The sequence below is a fragment of the Scyliorhinus canicula genome, chromosome 10 (assembly GCF_902713615.1).
Source record: "Scyliorhinus canicula chromosome 10, sScyCan1.1, whole genome shotgun sequence".
NCBI lineage: Eukaryota > Metazoa > Chordata > Chondrichthyes > Carcharhiniformes > Scyliorhinidae > Scyliorhinus > Scyliorhinus canicula.
This window is the reverse complement of record NC_052155.1, coordinates 47,626,838-47,647,576: the sequence shown is the minus strand read 5'-3', so window position 1 is coordinate 47,647,576 and position 20,739 is coordinate 47,626,838. Positions and strand designations below refer to the sequence as shown.

At 45.6% G+C, this 20,739-nt stretch overlaps 1 protein-coding gene across 2 annotated transcripts in view; it reads right to left on the bottom strand.

Annotated features, from left to right (window-relative positions):
* Nucleotides 1-1,540: 1,540 nt before the first annotated feature.
* LOC119972334 (cathelicidin-1-like) overlaps nucleotides 1,541-20,739 on the bottom strand; it is a 35,376-nt gene continuing 16,177 nt past the window's right edge. Inside the window, exons 2-4 of one of the 2 annotated variants that reach the window (XM_038808862.1) lie at nucleotides 11,024-11,134; nucleotides 8,158-8,253; nucleotides 1,541-1,766 (exon numbers count right to left, since the gene is read on the bottom strand). In XM_038808862.1, coding sequence (XP_038664790.1) covers nucleotides 1,680-1,766; nucleotides 8,158-8,253; nucleotides 11,024-11,134 — 294 coding nt within the window. In that variant the 3' untranslated portion in view covers nucleotides 1,541-1,679. Of the gene's footprint in view, nucleotides 1,770-8,157; nucleotides 8,254-11,023; nucleotides 11,135-20,739 lie in introns of both variants that reach the window. The other variant, XM_038808861.1, reaches the window with a different exon arrangement.

The following is a 20,739-nucleotide window of genomic DNA, read 5'->3' as shown; positions in this document are numbered from 1 at the left end:
CAGAAGCACAGCTGAGTTTTCAGGCCAGAGTCTCTGGGTCTTCGTGCACTTAGAGCCGGTAAGGTTAGCTCCACAGAGATTGGGGCGCCAATATTGCATCTGCATTTAAAATAGGTTCCTCCTCATGGACACAGAGGACCACCCCCACATCTTCAAGGTGACCGCCCCCCCCTTTCCCCCACCACCACAGAAGTATTGATGGGCACTCTGCACCCCTCTCGCCCTTCCCCTACCATGGAAGTATCGGGGGGGGGGGCACTCTTTTCCCTTCCTCATGCTGCCATCGGGGCTCTTCCCTCTCCTCCCAGTCCACACAATGGAGGAGGGTTACCGCCCCCCCCCCCTGGCAGTTCCCACTCAGCACTGCCCACTTCAGTGCCCTGCCAGGGGGTAATGCCCTGCCTTGGTCCTCAATTCCCAGGGCCTCCAGGCACCTCAGCACCCCCAGGTTGGTCATCATGACTGTTTTTCACTTTTGAAAACCAGTAATGATTTGCGGTGATGGGGGTGGGGAGGGGGGGGGGGGGGGGGGGGGGTGCGGGGGACTATCATGGCAGAAGCTATGATGTGAAGCCATTTTAAGTACATTCAAATTTATTCTAATTAATATAAATTAGATTTACACCTTTTCTGGGCGGATGTCGGTGGAAGCTCAGGTTTGGGGAGAAGAGTCGGGGAACTGGAGGCTCAGCAACCAGTGAGCAGTTGACAGGCCGGGAGCAGAGAGTAGAGTCAGAGAGGTCTGCAAGCACAGACAAGGCCCTTCAGCCCATCGCATCTCTGCAGGTCAAAAACAACCACCCAACTATTCTAATCCCATTTTCCAATACTTTGCCCATAGTCATGTCTGCCTTTGCATTGCAAGTGCACATCTAAATACTTCTTAAATGTTATGAGGATATCTGTCTCCACCACCACAAAGGGGAAAAGTTTGTTTCTGTCTACTCTCTCCGTGCCCCTCATAATTTCATACATCTTCAATCATGTCCTCCCTCAGTTTCCACTGCTCAAAGGAAAACCCCAGTCTACTTGGGACAGACTCTGGAAGAGTAGGAGATACCGCCTTCCACCCACAACCTCTGTATCCAAGAAGGTCTCTCTTCAGACCCCAGTTTGAAAATCATTGCATTCTGAAATCAATTATTTCCCAGCCACCACGTCAAGTTTCACAGTCCATGGCTTGAGTATGAGGCGACACCTACTTGATCTCATCGTCATCAAACTACCTATGGTAGATTCATCCGCTTTGATTAGGATGAGGTCATGTAGGGAGGACATAACATTTATTTGCTTCATATGTGCTCTGTTTTAACAAGTGTAGCACCTTTCACAAATCTGCCTCCTGACCGCATATCCAATGGCAGGGTGCATATTGAAATGAATAGAAGGACCCGCCTTTGCCAATACCTTTGCACCAACAGCACAGATGTGCCAACACTGCAAAGTGCTACACCATCGCAGGTTCACGATTAGATTCAAGCCTGTAACTGACACTAGGCTACTCACAGTAATACCTTAAACAAATTACAAAGTGAAAAGATGCAGCTCAATTGCAAGTCTTTATTTTTAATTGATTACTGTTACCAGTTGAAAGGAATTTGCAAAGTTGAAAATGTTTCAATGGAGGGCCTCCTCTCCCTCCTGAGATTTTCCTCGGCATGCCAACTTCCAGTTATGTTTCATGTAGAGCTCCCGTGTGTTTCATTGGATATTAGACCACGTTGTCTTGCCAATACTGGATTTAAGTGTAGTCTTGCGATTACTGGCTGCTGTAAAAAAAAATCAAACATCCTTACTGGCTTCAGAATGGATAGACTTTGTCCGAGACAAACTTCAGCTTCTAAAGGTTAGTTGGCCGAGCCATTTTTAATTGAGCATTGACCACCTCCCAACCCTCCGTCCCCAGGTTCCTACACAATGCTGCAAAGGATGGACAGCAAATGTAGTGTCAGAAAGTACAACCAACCACTTAGGGAAGGGAGGACTTCAGAAACATCAATGCATCACCCACATCCTCTTCCCTTTTATTCTTACTTGTCCCCAAATGGCACAGCAGTGATGTGGTACTTGCAGCAGGCAGCATGTGCCCTGTCATTCCATGACACAGTATATTTGATTGCCCCATAGACAACATCACTATTTATCCTCCTGGTAAATCTTTGAATTTGAAATTTTGCATTGCTTGTTTCCGTTTTAAAACCAAAAAAGAAATAAAGATCTTGCATTCATACAGCACGTGCACAACCATAGAACATAGAACATAGAACATAGAACAGTACAGCACAGAACAGGCCCTTCGGCCCTCAATGTTGTGCCGAGCCATGATCACCCTATTCAAACCCACGTATCCACCCTATACCTGTAACCCAACAACCCCCCCCTTACTTTTATTAGGACACTACGGGCAATTTAACATGGCCAATCCACCTAACCCGCACATCTTTGGATTGTGGGAGGAAACCGGAGCTCCCGGAGGAAACCCACGCACACAGGGGGAGGACGTGCAGACTCCACACAGACAGTGACCCAGCCGGGAATCGAACCTGGGACCCTAGAGCTGTGAAGCATTTATGCTAACCACCATGCTCCCCTGCTGCCCCGAGGATGTCACTTCCCACTTTACAGCTTCTGTGTCGCTTGCCAATGCAAGATGACCACCGATACCCATCCGAGCATGCACAGAAAACTAATAACATCATTTTAAAAAAAATATTTGTTTATGGGCATCACTGGCTGGGCCAGCGTTTATTGCCCATCCCTGAGGGCATTTAAGAGTTAACCACAGTGCTGTGGGTCTGGAGTCACAGGTAGGCCAGACCAGGTAAGGAGGGAAGATTTCCTTCCCTGCAGGACATTAGTAAACCAGATGTGTTTTTCCGACAATTGACAATGATTTCATGGTCACCTTTAAACTTTTGATTCCAGATTTTTATTGAACTCCAACCCCGCTGTGGAATTCAAACCCAGGTCCCCAGAGCATTACCCTGGGTCTCTGCATTAATAGACCAGCAACAATACCACTTCGTCACTGTAGGAGATCATGAATGTGATCTCTACCCCTACAATGTTTAAAATGCCCCGCTTCCTCTTTTATTTCACTCATCTAACGCTTGTAACGTTCAAGCAGTTTTGCTAAATGCTTCATTTATTTCAAAGTAATCACTGACTCTGCACACTTCTCGGGCTGAAGATTAACAGAAGCAAATGTTAAGATTTGTATTTTTTTCACGGTGTTACCATTGCCGGGTAATTCTATGGGTAATTCTATTGTGTCAGTAAATGACAAGATGGTACTGAGTTTTTTGTTTGGTAAAACACACTGAACACGGTGTTCAGTTAGCGGTGTGATAACAGGGAGCTGCTTATATAGCAAGGCTTAAAACAAGGATTTAGTGCTTTGATCCCAAGTCAGTGTGACATTGCCGTCACCATGGGATGACCAACTACACATCTGCCCTGGTGCTGAATGGATGGAGGGAAAGCACAGAAGAGAAGGTGAGCTTTTTTTAATCACTGTCCTTAATAACCATTTATCAAGCAGACGGTAACCATAAATGGGTCTTTTTTTCTATTTGGCGGGATGTAACAAGTGGTGTGCCACAGGAATCAGTGCTGGGCCCTCAACCTTTTCTAATTTATATAAATTACTCGGACGAGAGATCGAAGGTATGGTTGCTAATTTTGATGATGACATAAAGATAGAGAGATAGGTAAATTATGAAGAGGACATGAAGAGGCTACAAGGGGACATAGATGGGTTAAGTGAGTGGACAAAGGTCTGGAAAATGGGGTATAATGTGGGAAATAGTCCATTTTGGTAAGAAGAATAAAAAGCATATTATCTATTCTCAATGATGAGAGATTGCAGAGCTCTGAGATGCAGAAGGATCTGGGTGTCCAAGAGCATTAATCACAAAAGGCGAGTATACAGCTACAACATGTAATTAGGAAAGCTAATAGAGTGTTATAATTTACTTCTAAAGGAATTGAAGGGAGGCTAAGCTTCAGGTGTAGAGGACACTGGTGAGACCACATCTGGATTTAATTATTCTATTGGTGTCTTTATTTAAGGAAGGATGTAAGTTCAATAGAAACAATTCAGAGAAAGTTTACTGAACTAATACCATGATGGGAGGGTTGCCTTATGGGAAAGATTGGACGTGCAAGGCTTGTATCTTCTGGAGTTTAGAAGAGTAAGGGGTAACTTGATTGAAACATTTAAGATCCTGAGGGGTATTGACAAGGTGGATGTGGAGAGGATGTTTCCTCTTGTGGGAGAATCTAGAACTAGGGGTCACTTTAAAAATAAGGGATCACCCGTTTAAGACACGGATGAGAAGTTTTTTCTCTTTGAAGGTCCTGAGTCTCTGGAGCTCCCACAAAAAGCAGTTGCAGCTGAGTCTTTAAATGTTTCTAAGGCAGAGGTCGAAAGATTCCTGATATACAAAGGGGAGAAAGGATATCCAGGGTAAGCAGGAGGTTATAATCCAATCAGCCATTGGGCTGAGATGGAGTGGCTGAGTGGCTTACTCCTGCTACTAATTTGTATGATGTGGAGATGCGTTGGACTGGGGTGGGTACAGTAAGAAGTCTTACACCACCAGGTTAAAGTCCAACAGGTTTGTTTCAAATCACTAGCTTTCGGAGCACTGCCCCTTCCTCAAGTGAATGGAGAGGTTGGTTCCAGAAACATTTATATCGACAAAGCCAAAGATGCAAGACGATACTTTGAATGTGAGCATTTGCAGGTAATTAAGTCTTTTCTGATCCAGAGAGAGGGATAATCACAGGTTAAAGAGGTGTGAATTGTCTCAAGCCAGGACAGTTGGTAGGATTTCGCAAGCCCAGGCCAGATGGTGGGAGGTGAATGTAATGCGACATGAATCCAAGGTCCCGGTTGAGGCAGTACTCATGTGTGCGGAACTTGGCTATAGGTTTCTGCTCTGCGATTCTGGATTGTTGCACATTCTGAAGGCCGCCTTGAAGAACGCTTACCCGAGATCAGAGGCTGAATGCCATCGACAGATGAAGTGTTCCCCGACTGGAAGGGAAGATTCCTGCCTGGCGATTGTAGCGTAATTCGACTCTTTCCTCTTTGGTTGCCACACCGCAGACCTCTCAGTCTGCTGTTCATTGGTTGTCTCATTGGGTTCGCTGTCGACCTCTTGTGGTCTGTGGAAGAACTCCTGGAGCCTCAATGAGGTTTAGGGTTAGAGTTATGAGGCTCCGGGACCATCTCCATCAAGGACGGTCACCTCAGCACTTCACTTTACCGCAAGCCCACGGGTAACTTCGCAATGCTCCACTTCTCCAGCTTCCACCCTAAACACATTAAAGAAGCCATTCCCTATGGGCAAGCCATCCGTATACACAGGATCTGCTCAGACGAGGAGGAGCGTAACAGACATCTACAGACGCTGAAAGATGCCCTCGTATGAACGGGATATGGCTCATCAATCAACAGTTCCAACGCGCCACAGCAAAAACCTCACCGACCTCCTCTGAAGACAAACACGGGACACAACCGACAGAGTACCCTTCGTCGGAGTGGAGAAATAACATCTTCTTCGCAGCCTTCAACACGTCATCGATGAAGACGAACATCTTGCCAAGGTCATCCCCACACCCCCACTACTTGCCTGCAAACAACCGCGCAACATCAAACAAACCATTGTTTGCAGCAAACTACCCAGCCTTCAGAACAGCGACCACAACACCACACAACCCTGCCATGGCAATCTCTGCAACACGTGCCAGATCATCGACATAGGTACCACTATTACACGTGAGAACACCACCCACCAGGTATGCGGTACATACTCGTGTGACTCAGCTAACGTTGTCTACCTCATACACTGCAGGAAAGGATGTCCTAAAGCGTGGTACCTTGGCGAGACCATGCAGACGCTGCGACAACGGATGAACGGACATCACGCAACAATCACCAGGCAGGAATGTTCCCTTCCAGTCGGGGAACACTTCAGCAGTCGAGGGCATTCAGCCTCTGATCTTCGGGTAAGCGTTCTCCAAGGCAGTCTTCAGGATGCGCGACAACGCAGAATCGCAGAGCAGAAACCTATAGCCAAGTTCAGCACACATGAGTACGGCCTCAACCGGGACCTTGGATTCATGGCCTGGACTTGCGAAATCCTACCAACTGTCCTGGTTTGAGACAATTCACACCTCTTTAACCTGGGGTTACCCCTCTCTCTGGCTCTGTAAGGACTTAATTACCTGCAAATGCTCGCATTCAAAGTATCGTCTTGTATCTTTGACTTTTGTCGACATAAATGTTTCTGGAACCAACCTCTCCATTCACCTGAGGAAGGAGCAGTGCTCCGAAAGCTAGTGATTTGAAACAAACCTGTTGGACTTTAACCTGATGTTGTAAGACTTCTTGCTAATTTGTATGTTCGTATGTATCCATCGCTTGCAATGATATCACTGTATAAAACAGTGCAACTGCACATGCTCAGCTCTGGCAGCAAATACAGCCAATCAATTACTTTTGAATCACTATTGTAATGTAGGATATACAGCAGCCAATTTGCACACATTAAAGTTTCACGAACAATAATACAATGATGCCCAGCTACTCATCTTTAGTGACGTTGGCTGATATTGGCCAGGTTTAGCTCAGTTGGCTGGACAGCTGATTTGTGATGCAGAGCATAGGTGAACAGCGCAGGTTCAATTCCTGCACTTGCTGAGGTTTCTCACGAAAGCCCCACCTTCTCAACCTTGCCCCATGAGGTATGGTGATCCTCAGGTTAAATCACCACCAGTCAGCTCTCCCCCTTAAAGGGGCAAGTAGCCTCTGGTTATCTGGAACTATGGCAACTTTACTTACTTTATTGGCCAGGGTACCAGGGATAATTATTCTTTAAATTAGTTTCTTAGGATATTTAACATCCAAACAGATGTTATTTCCTATTTCCTATTTAATATTTCCTTCAAAAGGTGACACCTTGAACAGCATTGCACTCCCTGAGTACTGTGTTTGAGTGCTAATTCAGATTTTGTGCTCAGGTCACTGGAGTGAGAAGTGATTCAGAGTGCAAATATATATGGCACGGTAGCACAGTGGTTAGCACTGTAGCTTCACAGCACCAGGGTCTCAGGTTCAATTCCCGCTTGGGTCAGTGTGTGTGCGGAGGTGCACGTTTTCCTCGTGTCTGCGTGGGTTTCCTCCGGGTGGTCCGGTTTCCTCCCACAAGCCCCGAAAGACATGCTGTTAGGTAATTTAGACATTCTGAATTCTCCCTCTGTGTACCTGAATGTGGCGACTCGGGATTTTTCACAGTGTTAATGTAAGCCTACTTGTGACAACAAAGATTATTATTAAATGCTACAACTGAGCCATGGTTGCCCTGGAAATGTTGTGATGGGCCTGGTTCCTAAATGATTAACTGCTGACTTACGAATCATGAATTGGCCGGTCTTTGCTTTTGAGATTGACAGCAATGGAAATTGTAACCACATGTTCCAAGTCCCCTGTCAAAAGATATCATTCTTTGCCTCCATGACAACTGTAACTTTTTTTTTATTCGTTCATGGCATGTAGACGCCGCTGGCTGAGCCAGCATTTATTGTCCATTCCTGAGTCAACCACATTGCTGTGGGTCTGGAGTCACGTGTAGGCCAGACCAGGTAAGGATGACAGATTTCCTTCTCTAAAGGACATTAGTGAAGCACATGGGTTTTTATTACAATCGTCAATGGTTTCATGGTCACCTTTAGACTTTCAATTCCAGATTTGGATTACTAGTCCAGCAATAATACTACTACACCACTGCCTCCCCTGAACAGAGCACACAGATTGTTTTCTCCATGTGACTCAAGGAATATGAGTTCCTCCACTAATTATGGGGCTATCACCATGTGTATATAAGGTAGGCCAGATTGGAACTGACCGACAGAGAGTGAAGACCTGATAAAGTCTGATCGGGCCCCTTTGTGCATAGATACGTGCAATAAATAAATGTTTTCTTAATGTTACTCATCTGACTCCTTTTCACTTTTATTAAAACAACAGTGACTACACATCAAAAGTACAGAACTTAATTGGCTGTAAAGTGATTTGGGATATCTTGAGATTTCAAAAGGTCCTATATAATTGCAAAACATTCTCTGCATTAATGCAACTATCCGTCTCACCTGAGAGTCAGCAGGCATGCAGTTCATGGAAACTACACGAGGTTCAGTGGAGGAATATTTTAGAACAAGCACTCGCGAGGCACATATCATTATCAGCTGGTGTGAAGAAAATTAAAGCATTATGTTATTTGAATATCATTTTTTGAGTAGCTGAAACTAACATTAACATGTTTTAGTGAGGTTTAAAACTGCATCTTAACCAATGGGAACAATGGGTTAATGGGTAAAGATACTGCCCGGGGTCATATCAAGACATAAGACTAACTTTCAGTTCTTACTCTTCATTCCAGTTTGCTTTTGGGCACTGCAATGAACATCAGCACACCTGGGTGGTGGAGGGGGACAAATCAGCCAAGGTTCCCACATCCTCATCACTATTCAGTGGCCACTTAAACAAAGTATGTGGGGCGGGATTCTCCGTTTCTGTGACTAAGTGTTGACGCAAACAGAGAATCCGCGGACTTTTACGACAGAAAACCCGGAGCCGCACCTGGACTGATTCCGCTACTGTTGAGGGGCTAGCACCGGTGCTGCGTGGAACACTCCATTCCACTGAAAAACGCTGCGGGATTTGCCGCGTCGGTGATCGATACTCAGGAGGCTGACAAGCTGCAACTGCATGTATACACACTTATCCCAGCCAAAAATATGGCACTGGTTGCTGGAGCGCGCCCATACAGCTGATTGGTAGTCTGTGGGCAGAGAGCACCTGGGGGGTGACCTGGATGGACACCTATGCGACCTGTGGCACCAGGTTCAAAGTGGGCTGTTAGCGGTGTGCGCAGCTGCATGGCTGCCTTACCGGCTGCGGCAATGGTGCTCCATGCCTGTCCACCCCAAACCCACAGCCCACATCCCGGCCACCCCCGACTACTCCCCCCAGCCCTGCCAGAAGCACCCCCAGCCAGCGGCACAACTGTCGGCAAACAATGGCGATGTTTGACACCTTTTGTACCCCCTCTCTCTCCCTCAGCAGCTGCCACACCGGTGTCATAATTTTTAAAAGCACAAATGAACCGCGTCGTCGGGGACTCAGACCATCGGAGGCGGAGAATCGCGGAGGCCCTTGAGAGTACCGGGTCGAGCCCGCTAATGATATGCAAACGTTGCCTACTGTACGCATGGAGTTAAATGCATTGACGCCATTTTCGAGGTGCTGAAGCATTACGATTTGGCGTCAAGTCGGCGCCTGCCGCGATTTCAGCGTCAGAACCGATTCTCTGCCCAATCGCCTTTCCCGATTTCAGCGCCAGCTAACGGAGAATCCCGCCCGTTATCTTTATTTTTTTTCATGCAATGTGGGCGGCATGGTGGCACAGTGGTTAGCACTGCCGCCTCACAGCACAAGTAATCTGGGTTCAATTCCGCCGTTGGGGACTGTGTGGAGTTTGCAACTTTCTCCCCATGTCTGCGTGGGTTCCCTTCAGGTGCTCTGCTTTCTCCCCACAGTCCAAAAATGTGCAGTTTAGATGGATTGGCCATGCTAAAATTGGCCCTTAGCGTTCAAGGATATGTAGGTTAGGTGGGGTTTTTTGGGATAGGGCAGGGTAGTGGGTCTAGGTTAAGGTGCTCTTTCAGAGGGCCGGTGCAGACTTGATGGGCCAAATGGCCTCCTTCCACACTGCAGGAATTCTATGAATTCTATGGGCGTTCATTGCCCTCAGTTGCCCTGAGAAGGTGGTGGCGTGCCTCCTCTTGAAATGTCGCACTCTGGGCAGTGAATGTACGGGATAGCACTTTTAGGTAGGATTTTGAATTAGTGATGATGAGGCAATAGTGATTATATGCCTAAATCAGGATGATATGTGACTTGGAGAAAAGCTTCGAGGTAATGGTGTTCCCCTACACCTGCTGCACTTGTTCTTCTGGATTGTGGAGGTCAGAAGTTTGGAACAGTCTTCTTGAGGAGCTGTGGTGAATCACTGCAGTGCATTCCACAGACAGTACACCGTGCAACGACAATATGCCTGGAGTGTGGAGGATGTGGATGGTGGACCGCGTGAATGAGATGCTGATTGACCTGATAACAGAGGGAATTCCTATATGTCCAAATCAGAATGGTGTATGACTTGGTAAGGAATTGGAAAATAATGGTGTCTCCGCATTATTGTTATTCTTGTCCTTCTCGGCCAAGAGTTGTTGCAATATGTGGAGCTTAGCTGCAAAGCTTTATCATTTGCCTGTCAACTCATGAACAATGGCACTTGGTTTTTGTATCAGCTGTCTATCTTACAAGATCAAGTATCAAAGCATAGAGAGCAGGGTTTCATCCCGAGTGTGTTTGCTAATCATAAATTCATTGTTGCTGTGTGAACTTTAATGGCCTGAGTTAGCAAGGAACACACAAAATGGAGTTTTAGATCCTTGTCACATCCAGTGACTCACACAGGAGGAATGATCACTCACATTGGGTGGCCAGATGTGGTCTGCATCATAGAATCATAGAATAGAATCATAGAATCCCTGCAGTGCAGAAGGAGGCTATTCGGCCCATCAAGTCTGCACCGACCCTCTGAAAGAGCACCCTAACCTAGACTCACTCCGCCATTCTATCCCTGTAACCCATCTAACCTACACATCCTTGGATACTAAGAGACACTTTAGCATGGCCAATCCACCTAACATGCACATCTTTGGATTGTGAGAGGAAACCGGAGCACCCGAAGGAATCCCACGCAGAGAATATGCAAACTCCACACAGACAATCACCCAAGGTCGGAATCAAACCTTGGCATTGTGAGGCAGCAGAGCTAACCAATGTGCCACCATGCCACCCCTTTCAGGTATAGCCACTTTCAGGGTTGGAGTGCCAGCGACAAAAAAATTCTCAAAAAGTAGAGGGAGAAAGGCCAGTAAATTCACTTACACCATCATCTCTGAAATCACAACCATCTATTTCAGAGATTCCCACATCTGTGCTACAGGCTGTCTCTTTCATTTGCAAACGAATCATGTAGGTACTCAGTTCCCTCAGATCCTGTCATGAAGATAAAACATTATAAATTTACTAATACTTAGATTAAGGAATTAGGGCATCAATGTAAAGGCAAAAGAGAGCATCTGAAAATATGGAATATGCAAGGTCATTCCACCCAATTTGCCTTTTTTTCTTCCTGCAGGTTAATTAAACAAAGTTCCAGAGCGTCTAAAGTTTTGTTCTCTAACATCAATCACTGACATAGTGGGGGTGTGGGCAATGGTTTTAAGCTGAAATATTGAATTCATGCTTCCATTATTTACCCTGAAAGATTTCCCCTTCCACGAACTTCAATGGAAATAAAAGTCATGTGGTATGTAAAATGCAGAACATTTCCATAGTCCTATATACATATTTCACATACATTCTCCCAATCATTTAACCTTTCCTGTAAAAAACAGTGAGCATCAGCTGGAATCTTAGATACATGGTGGGCAAGATCGACCGGCCGCATTACGCCCAAAAGACAGCGTGGCTCGGCTGGTAGAAACGGGTGATCCTCTTCCACGTCCCATGGATGAATAAGAACAAAGATCTCCAATAGCACCAGAACTCCCACAGCAGCTCTGCCTAGACTTTGGCTCAAGAAGGAATGGAACTTGAACTTGCACGCTTTTAGCTTGAAAGGCAAGAACCAAAACAGACATCTGAAATAAATAGCATGACACATATAATGACTACAAGAACTCGTATATCGGGCGCGATCTACCCAAATGGGAACAGAGACGCCCTGCGCTGCCTGCGTCCGAGTGTCACATACTGTACATTATCTGTCCCCTCAGGAGAAGACGGCCCACAACTGCCGGGAGGGGGAGAAGACCGGAGGGGTCCCGCCAGAACTGCGGCCCCTCACTGTCGCAGAGCAGAGGGTGTTGGACCTGATCGATGGGGTTGGACAGCGGGCAGTCGCCGAGGTGGAAGTCGGCATCGGAGAACAGTAGGGCGGCACAGTAGCGCTGTTACATCACAGCGCCAGTTTTGATTTCTGGCTTGGGTCAGTGGATGAGGGGAGTCTGCGCGTTCTCCCAATTGTCTGCGTGGGTTTCCACCGGGTACTCCGGTTTCCTCCCACAAGTCCCGGAAGACCTGCTGTCAGGTGAATTGGTCATTCTGAATTCTCCCTCAGTGTGGCAACTAGGGGATTTTCACAGTAATTTCATTGCAATGTTAATGTAAGCCTACTTGTGGCAATAATAAAGGTTATTATTAGCTCCAAATGAATTGCAATGACCCTCTTGCATGATGAGTAGCCCCCCCTGCCACCACCCGCGATCTCACCATGCATCTTGTTTTATGTCTTGCAGGATCACGTGGCGATGAGGCGGGTCTACCTGGGGTCTCTTCCCCCCACCCTGCCACAAACCCGAGACATATCCAGTGACGAAGAGGGACCTGCTGGTGACCCACACCCCCAGCAGCAACCCTGCAACACCCTGGAGGACAAGTTTGAGGACGACACAGATTTCTCAGCACTGCTATCATAGATGCCGTCCACATTCCCAAAGACCCTCACCTTTGTTCGTCATGTCAGTGAAGAGGCTCCTGGGGCATTATCTGCTGCGCACCACACACATGCAACGGTACATCAGGTGGAGGTAGGGACCCCCGAGGGGATGTACGTTTGGAGGGCGGCCCGACCCCAGGGACTGGCTGCCGTCCAAACGGGTCTCAGACTTCTGAAAAGGGTTGGAGATGCAGGCACAGTCCCAGAGGGACTTAGCCCAGTCCCTGTGCTCTAATGCCGCAGGCATTGATACCCTGGTCGAGACGAGCGGGTCTCCAGGACCGGCAGCACTAGATGACCGAGGAGCCACAGAGCTCGCTCAGCTGCACCCCTGTCCCAAGGAGTAGCCCGAGAGCCATTGGGCACCGCAAGGGAGGAGGTGGTGACCCCCGCAGGGGAGATGCCAGAAAACCGCAGCACCTCTGAACCCCCCTTCCTGTCACTGGTGAATCCGATGGGCAGCAGGAAGAACAGGGTGGCACCATGTCATCAGTGACACCCGGAAGACTGCATATCCCATGGATCAGACTCGCTAATAGATTTAGATATAGATTTATTGTCATGTGTACCGAGGTACAATGAAAAGTATTGTTCTGTGTACAGTCCAGGCAGTTTGTTCCATTGTTGAAAAACATAGAACATATGATAAATGCACAATGTAAATACAGAAACATTGGGTGAAGCATTTGGAGTGTAGTGCTACACAGTAGAGAAGATGCATGAAGAGATCAGCTCAGTCCATAGGAGAACATAAGAATATAAGAACTAGGAGCAGGAGTAGGCCATCTGGCACCTCGAGCCTGCTCCGCCATTCAGTAAGTTCATGGCTGATCTATTTGTGGACTCAGCTCCACTTACCCGCCTGCTCACCATAACCCTTAATTCCTTTACTGTTCAAAAATCTATCTATCTTTGCCTTAAAAACATTCAACAAGGTAGCCTCAACTGCTTCACTGGTCAGGGAATTCCACAGATTCTCAATCCTTTGGATGAAGAAGTTCCTCCTCAACTCAGCCCTAAATCTGCTCCCCCTTATTTTGAGGCTATGCGCCTAGTTCTAGTTTCACCCGCCAGTGGAAACAACCTCCCTGCTTCTATCTGATCTATTCCCTTCATAATTTTATATGTTTCAATCAGATACCCCTTTATTCTTCTAAATTACTATGAGTATAGTCCCAGGCTACTCAGTCTCTCCTCATAAGCCAATCCTCTGAACTCCAGAATCAACCTCGTGCCCAGACCTCCCGGCTCTGTGCTGGGCCCCTACATTTGGACAACCCTGAAGAAGCTGGAGATGAGTCAGAAATGCAAAAGAACTGTGTTGCTGTGCTGCGAGTGACATCTTTTCACATCCCGTTACAGGTCAACGGGCAGTAAACTCTGGTAGAATTAGATATGTGAATGCGTCTCTAATTCACTTGTCTCTCAGTCCGGAAGAAACGGTCTCGAACACGTCCGTACTTCAGTATATTCTTTATTGCGATCGGGGCAGCCCTCTAGGTATTCCAAAGAACCACCTCGGAGAATGCCAAAGTATTGCTCAAAACATCCTTTCTTTATATGTTTTTTTAAGAGGGCTGTCCCTTACATTCACTTGAGCTTTCCCCCATTACAAAGCATAAACTTGTTTTTGCCATAGTTTCGATACATGATTTTACAGACTTTAAAGTTATCTATTGGCACATGAGTATGTAGCAGTCTTAGCATAAACAGCAGGTGTTTAGCCACAGTAGCAGCGGCTCCCACATTTCATATTCCGTCATCCAGCCATCTTCCTTGTTTCTCAAGGCTATTCAGCTTACAGTCATGAGTCGGCTCACGAATTCAATAACAACTCCCCTATTTGTAATTTTCCACTAATGTGTCCCATTAATTCTGGCTTGTTCCAGCTATTAACCCTTGCTTCACATTCTCATTCCCCCCTTTGATCATTCCATGATTACACAGCCCTCAGGGACTTCTCCTTGAGAGTCTGAGGAATTCCTCCGGGAAATCATCCTTTGGTCCAACGTCCTCATACACATTTTCGGCACCTACTAAGTCCTGCTTGTCGAACTGGGAAAGCCGCTGCAGCATCTGTGGCATCACAGAGGCGCCTAAACGATTACAAAAGCATTTAACACAGGTTACAGTGATACATAGCAAAAGGCAAATAACGATAAAGATAATAAATCCATGAAACAGATAGGTGGTCCAGGAACTAGACCACAGCCATCCCCACCAGTCATCCGAGGAGGACTGGCGGAGTCTCTTTACCCCATCCCTTATGTGGTCCACTAGGTGAGTAATGTTCTCCGAGCTATCAGGGATATAAGTACAGCACTCAGAACCCACTACAGCACAAGTACCTCCCTCATTGGCGAGGAGGTAGTCTAGAGCCATGCGGTTCTGTAAGGCAACCGTCCGAACAGCTACTAACTCTGCGCTGAGCTCACTGCGCCCTTCCACGGTATCATTAGCCACCTGCTCCAATATATCCCGGAGCTTGGTGACTTTTTGGAGAGATCTAATACTGCCGAACTACGGCCAAAGGACAGTAGCTATCACCTCCCAAGGCACAAGGGACCTAGTGGTTCGGGCATGGGGATGTTTGGATAGATCTGTATAATGGGTGATGCCAGGGACTAGAAAGCCCATATAGCAAGAACCCGACTAATTTTCCGGCAACCAGGGATCTGCTTTATGTCCGCATATAAAATAGGTATCATTGTACGAAGTCAAGTTCCCCTTGGCATCTGTCATCATGATTCTAGTCGGCTCCCTCCTCCAGGGGCCGCCACTTGTATGGTTTTCTATTGCTGACCAATTAAAGGTGAACAAGCATTTTTGTGTAAGATTAGTTATGGGTGGTTGCCAAATCAAGGTCTGGTTACATTGGCTGCTACCTACCGGGTGGGTCCCATTGGCATGATCCTTTTTAAAACATATACTGCCTTTTGGAAATTTAGCATACTTGGGGAGGATCAGGTAGGGCGGCTGACGGGTTACAGTAAATTTCGGCCACCACTATCCTTTAAATCTGCTCATTTTGAACCCGGCCGATTGCCAATCTATCATATCTTGTGTATCATTATCAGGATCAGTGCGATTACGTCGCAGAGCCCATTCTGCGACCTCCTCGATCAAATAGGAAAGAGGGACCAAGGGAATACCCCAATGGGCATGGCTGGGAACATGCGTACATACCCAACAAGAGGAGACATTCAATTTCTTTGCATAAGTATAAGACATAAACAGGAATGAATTCGCAGTCACATGGTGCGTTGCCTGCTTCCTCCTGGTAGGCGGGTGAGTATGGATAGTCTTATCTGCAGGAACTCGTGGCTTGCCTTTCCTCGTACACCGGTAGTCCCACCGGCAAGTGTAGCGATCGCAGGTCAGGGATCCGCGGGTAGTCAGGAACCGAGGCTTCTGCTCATCTTGATGAATGATGGTGGTGCAGGTATCTACAGGGGTCGCCGTCCACAAGGTCTCATCTGTGGTGCTGTTGGCACAGCTAAAGGTGTCCTCACGACAAAGGTGCAGAATTCGTCTGCTGAGTCTACATCGCCGGTCTCGAGTGGTTGCACACAGTAGTGTGCTGGCGAGGATCACTAGTAAAAAGAGCAGCTTCATCGTGGGGTTCTGCTCCTAGTCCCAGTAAAGTCGTATGTACCTAAAACTTAAAACGAGAGTTGATAATCACGAAAACGTCACTAGCTTACAGTGATGGGTGTGAATCCACGCATTGCGTCCTTCAACTTTGACTGGCGTGGGGATGGTTAGGAGAACTTGGAACGGTCCCTCCCAACGTGGTTCCAACCCCTTCCGTGTCCAATTGCGGATCATCACATGATCTCCTGGTTGCACAATATCGGAACTGGCCAAGGGTGGCACTTCCTCTTGCGTGGCACGTACTCGCAAGTGAAGACTCTTTAAGACTTTAGTGAGGGCTATTATGTAATTAGCCATTTCTGTAGTCATGTGGTGGAACTGGACCTCTTGGGGAATCTCACAATCCCATGGAGTGCGGAGAGCTCTTCCATACAGGATTTCTCCAGGGCTTAATCGAGTCTTTCCTGCTGGGGTGGCTCTTATTTGAAAGAGTGCAATAGGTAATAGTTTGAGCCAAGTGGCTCCAGTCTCAGCTTGTAATTTAAAAAGCATAGTTTTTAAAGTCTGGTTAGCTCTTTCCACTATCCCAGCTGCCTGGGGTCTGTAGGCGCAGTGTAACTGCTATTTAATTCCTAGTTGAGTGCAGAATTCTTTATTGATCTGTCCCACAAAGTGAGGTCCATTATCAGAGCTTAAACGATAGGGAATTCCAAATCTTGGTACAATTTCACGCATAAGAACTTTTACTACAGTTGAAGCCTTATTATCTACAGTAGGATAGGCCTCTATCCATTTACTAAACACATCAACAATCACTAATACATGCTTATAACACTGGCATCTTTCCAACTCAATGTAGTCCAGTTGCAGGGTCTCAAAGGGACCCTCGGGCAATGGTGTTTTCCCCTGCTCGCAGGGGACAGCCTTCCCAGGGTTATACTGCTGACATATCAAGCAGCGATTGCTAATTCGTTGGGCTATCTCCTGCAGTCTGGGATGCCACCAGGTTTTTAACAATATATCACCTGTAGCGCGAGCACCACAGTGAGTTGCAAAGTGTACACATTCGGTCACCCAGGCTGCCAAAGCATCGGGCATACATGTCTGCCCTGCTGGGGTGACCCACATCTTACTTTCTTTATCATATGTACATGCCAATTCTTCCCATGACTTTTTATCGCTAGCAGGAGCGTCCTCCTGTAGTTGGATTACGTCAGTAATGGTCGGCATAGGTTTTTCAGAGGGGGACTTGTCTTTTGAGCTTTTAGTCTGGCTCATCATTTTAGGCATGGCTTTTAACTTTGAGGCTTCTTTTGCTTAGTGGTCGGCCTGCCTATTTCCTTCATCTACTGGGGTTTTTCCTTTCGTATGGGCAGTACACTTTATCACTGCTACCTTTTCTGGGAGCATAAGAGCTTGGAGTAACTGGGTTACTAGCTGCTGATGGGAAATTGGGGTGCCAGCGGATGTTAAGAATCCTCTGTTCTTCCATAATTGTCCAAAATCATGTACGACTCCAAAGGCATATCTGGAGTCTGTATAAATATTTACTTTTTTCCCTGCTCCTAGTGTGCATGCGCGTATTAGTGCGAACAATTCTGCTTGCTGGGTCGAGAATGGAGTTTCAAATGCTGCTGATTCTACTGTCTCCCTACCCTGGTTGACTATAGCATATCCTGATAACCGCTCCCCCCTTTCACCGATGGAAGCACTTCCATCTCTGAACATGGTCAGGTCTGGGTCGTTAAGAGGGTGAAAATTCAAAACTTAAGATTTGTAAGTTCCAATTAAAATGCATCTTCAGCTGTGTGGACTGTTCATTACTTTATCAGAATTAAAAGGGCTCACAGGCAAACACAGCATGGGAGTGTCAAGACATCTTCTGGATTACACACAAAAGCTTGTTGAAAGGGTTAATTTTCTTGCAAAGACAAAAAGGGGCGTCTAGTGGGTGGATAAATTGGAATTATGCCGTTTGCATCTCTAAATGTTTTTAAAATATTTTTCACTCAAATGGACTGGGAGTAAAAGTTGGAGTGCTGCCAAATTCCCGTTATCAAGTCTTTCAGCAAACACAATATGTTATTGAAACTCTGAGTGAACCAATTTTGCGCTGATTATGGACATATCTCATTTACCCATCTGTTGTTTATAAGTAATTCTGCAATCTCATAATTAAAACATCTGCGTTGTGAAACAGGTTAGTTTCACCCTACTGATGATGATTTGTGTCAGGGAAGTTTTAACCCTGAACTAATGAAATACCGGCTTGATCATATTTGTCATATGTATTTCAACTATCCTAACCTCCACTAAACACCATAAAACTAATATTTTCTTATTCTTACATACGTGATTTTGCACCCTGATTAAAATTCCTTGTGTATCAAAATTACCCTGGAAATGCCGATGATAGCCTTTGAAAAGAAAAAATTGTTAACTGTACTCAAACTATAGTCTTTAAAGGCAATGCGTAGACAATTTGAAGCTTTCAAATAATCACAGCTCGTAACAAAACTTTTAACAGTCAAGGTCTGAAGTCAAAGTCTGAATACAGAGACAGTGAATAGTTCAGAACAAAGTTTAGGTGCCTAAAAACCCCTCTCTATAGATGCCTAAAACTCCCTCTCTCTCTCTCTCTCTCTCTCTGTCTATCTCTCTACGTAACTCTGTCTCTGGAACTGTTGTCGCTCTTTCTCTTTATCTAACTACCCTTCACCGTCACTGTCTCTCCCTGACCCGCTCTCTTTCGCTCTCTCAACTTTCGCTGTCTCTATCAGTCCCTCTCTCTGTCTCTGGCTCTCTCTCTCTCTAACCCTCTCACTCTTTCTCTAAACTGGAGCTCAATTAAAATACTGAACAAAATTTTTCATTGTCCTTCGAAAACTTTATCTGTGTCATTCCATTTAAGTCAATTTCTACTGATTAATTTTAGAGGCATTAGCCATTCTTAGAGATGTATATTTCTTTGTGCAGATGACCTGCTTGCTGAAATAGTTAAATTTTTGTACAGAATCGAAAGTGGTGGAGAACTTGGCATGATGCCATCTCCATCAGCTATGTGACCTTAAACATTATCCATCCTTTCTTTCAATTTTCAATGTTTGTTATTTAACCGGTTTTTGGAAAGAGATATTACTGGATGTTTATTTTTCTTTTATTTCAAATGCATTGAATTACTGCCGAATTTATCTGCACGGCTTGAAACGGTCTGAAGTTATTCTCGACATGTATCCATTCTTAAGTTTATAACCGTAATCTTGTATTGATTTTCCTCCCCATTTTTTAATTTTGGGAGGGGGGGATTAGTCACCCTCAGATATTCCTGAACAAAACTAATTGAATGTTTTAGTCCCTTTCTGATCTTTTGGACTTCACTTAATTATATTTTATTTTTCTCTCCTTGAGACATTCCAGACAGCCATTAGCCATAATTGTTGGCAGTTTTGTGAGGTCTTTTGCTAGTTTGCTGTTATCTGTACTGTCGTATCTTTACCCGCTTTATTGTTATGCTTAAAGGAGTTAGAGCTCAATTCCTTTAAACCAGCCGGTCTTCCAAATGGTGTGAAGGTTTAATTTATGTCATTTGTGCTTCTAACTTTATTCGTCTTATCTTTACTTCTGTGTATCTCACCATTTTTCTCTGTTCCACAGAAATCACACCCATCTTTGATCATTGTTTTTTTTCAGAGTATTTTGCTCTTCAAAAACCAAACAAAATTTTTAACTGACTTTTTTAATCATTTGGCCTTGATACTAGATTTATTGGATGTTACCTCACCGTCTGTCCGCCTTGCCGAGTGACTCTAATTTTTGGCGGTCAAAGGTTTGACTACTCGCCTTGTCCACCGGCTCGAGCGGCGTCCAGCTCAGCAAATCCTTCCAGACTTACACTAAATGTTAGGGGTGAAAATATTCACATGAAGGCCTGAGTATCAGTAACAAAGCAGTTTATTATGTCAGAATTCTGGGAGATAAGATTTGGGAACTCCGCAGTCCCTGACAGCACCTTATCCCACTTGAGCTTAAACTCACATGGATTAATATACAGATTCAAGGCGGATAGCCTAATGATTTGGTTATTTTCCCATATGCGCATTCCTTTTTTTTTAAGACCTTGGCTGTTTTAACTATTCCTTTCTCTGTCAATTTTATGCCCAATTTTAATGCATTAGTTTTCCCCCCAGTGGCCATTTTTCTTCTCTTAAATGTTTAATGCAATTCTCCTGACAATTGTCTCAGTTGCTTGGAATATTCCGGATATTGTTCACACAAGGTTTGAAGCGCGCTTCCACTATCAGAGGTTGTATCTCCGTATTACCCATCTCTAACACTATTGGCAGCTAATGATCCTTGTGATTATTGTTTATTTGGCGAAATGGTCCTGGACCACTTTATTCAATCATGAATTTAAACAGAGTTATCCTGCTCTGTTGCCCAATTCAAGCAGGCTCACCCGTGCCTGCAAGCCTATCTAACTACAAGGTTATCACGTCCTTGTTATATT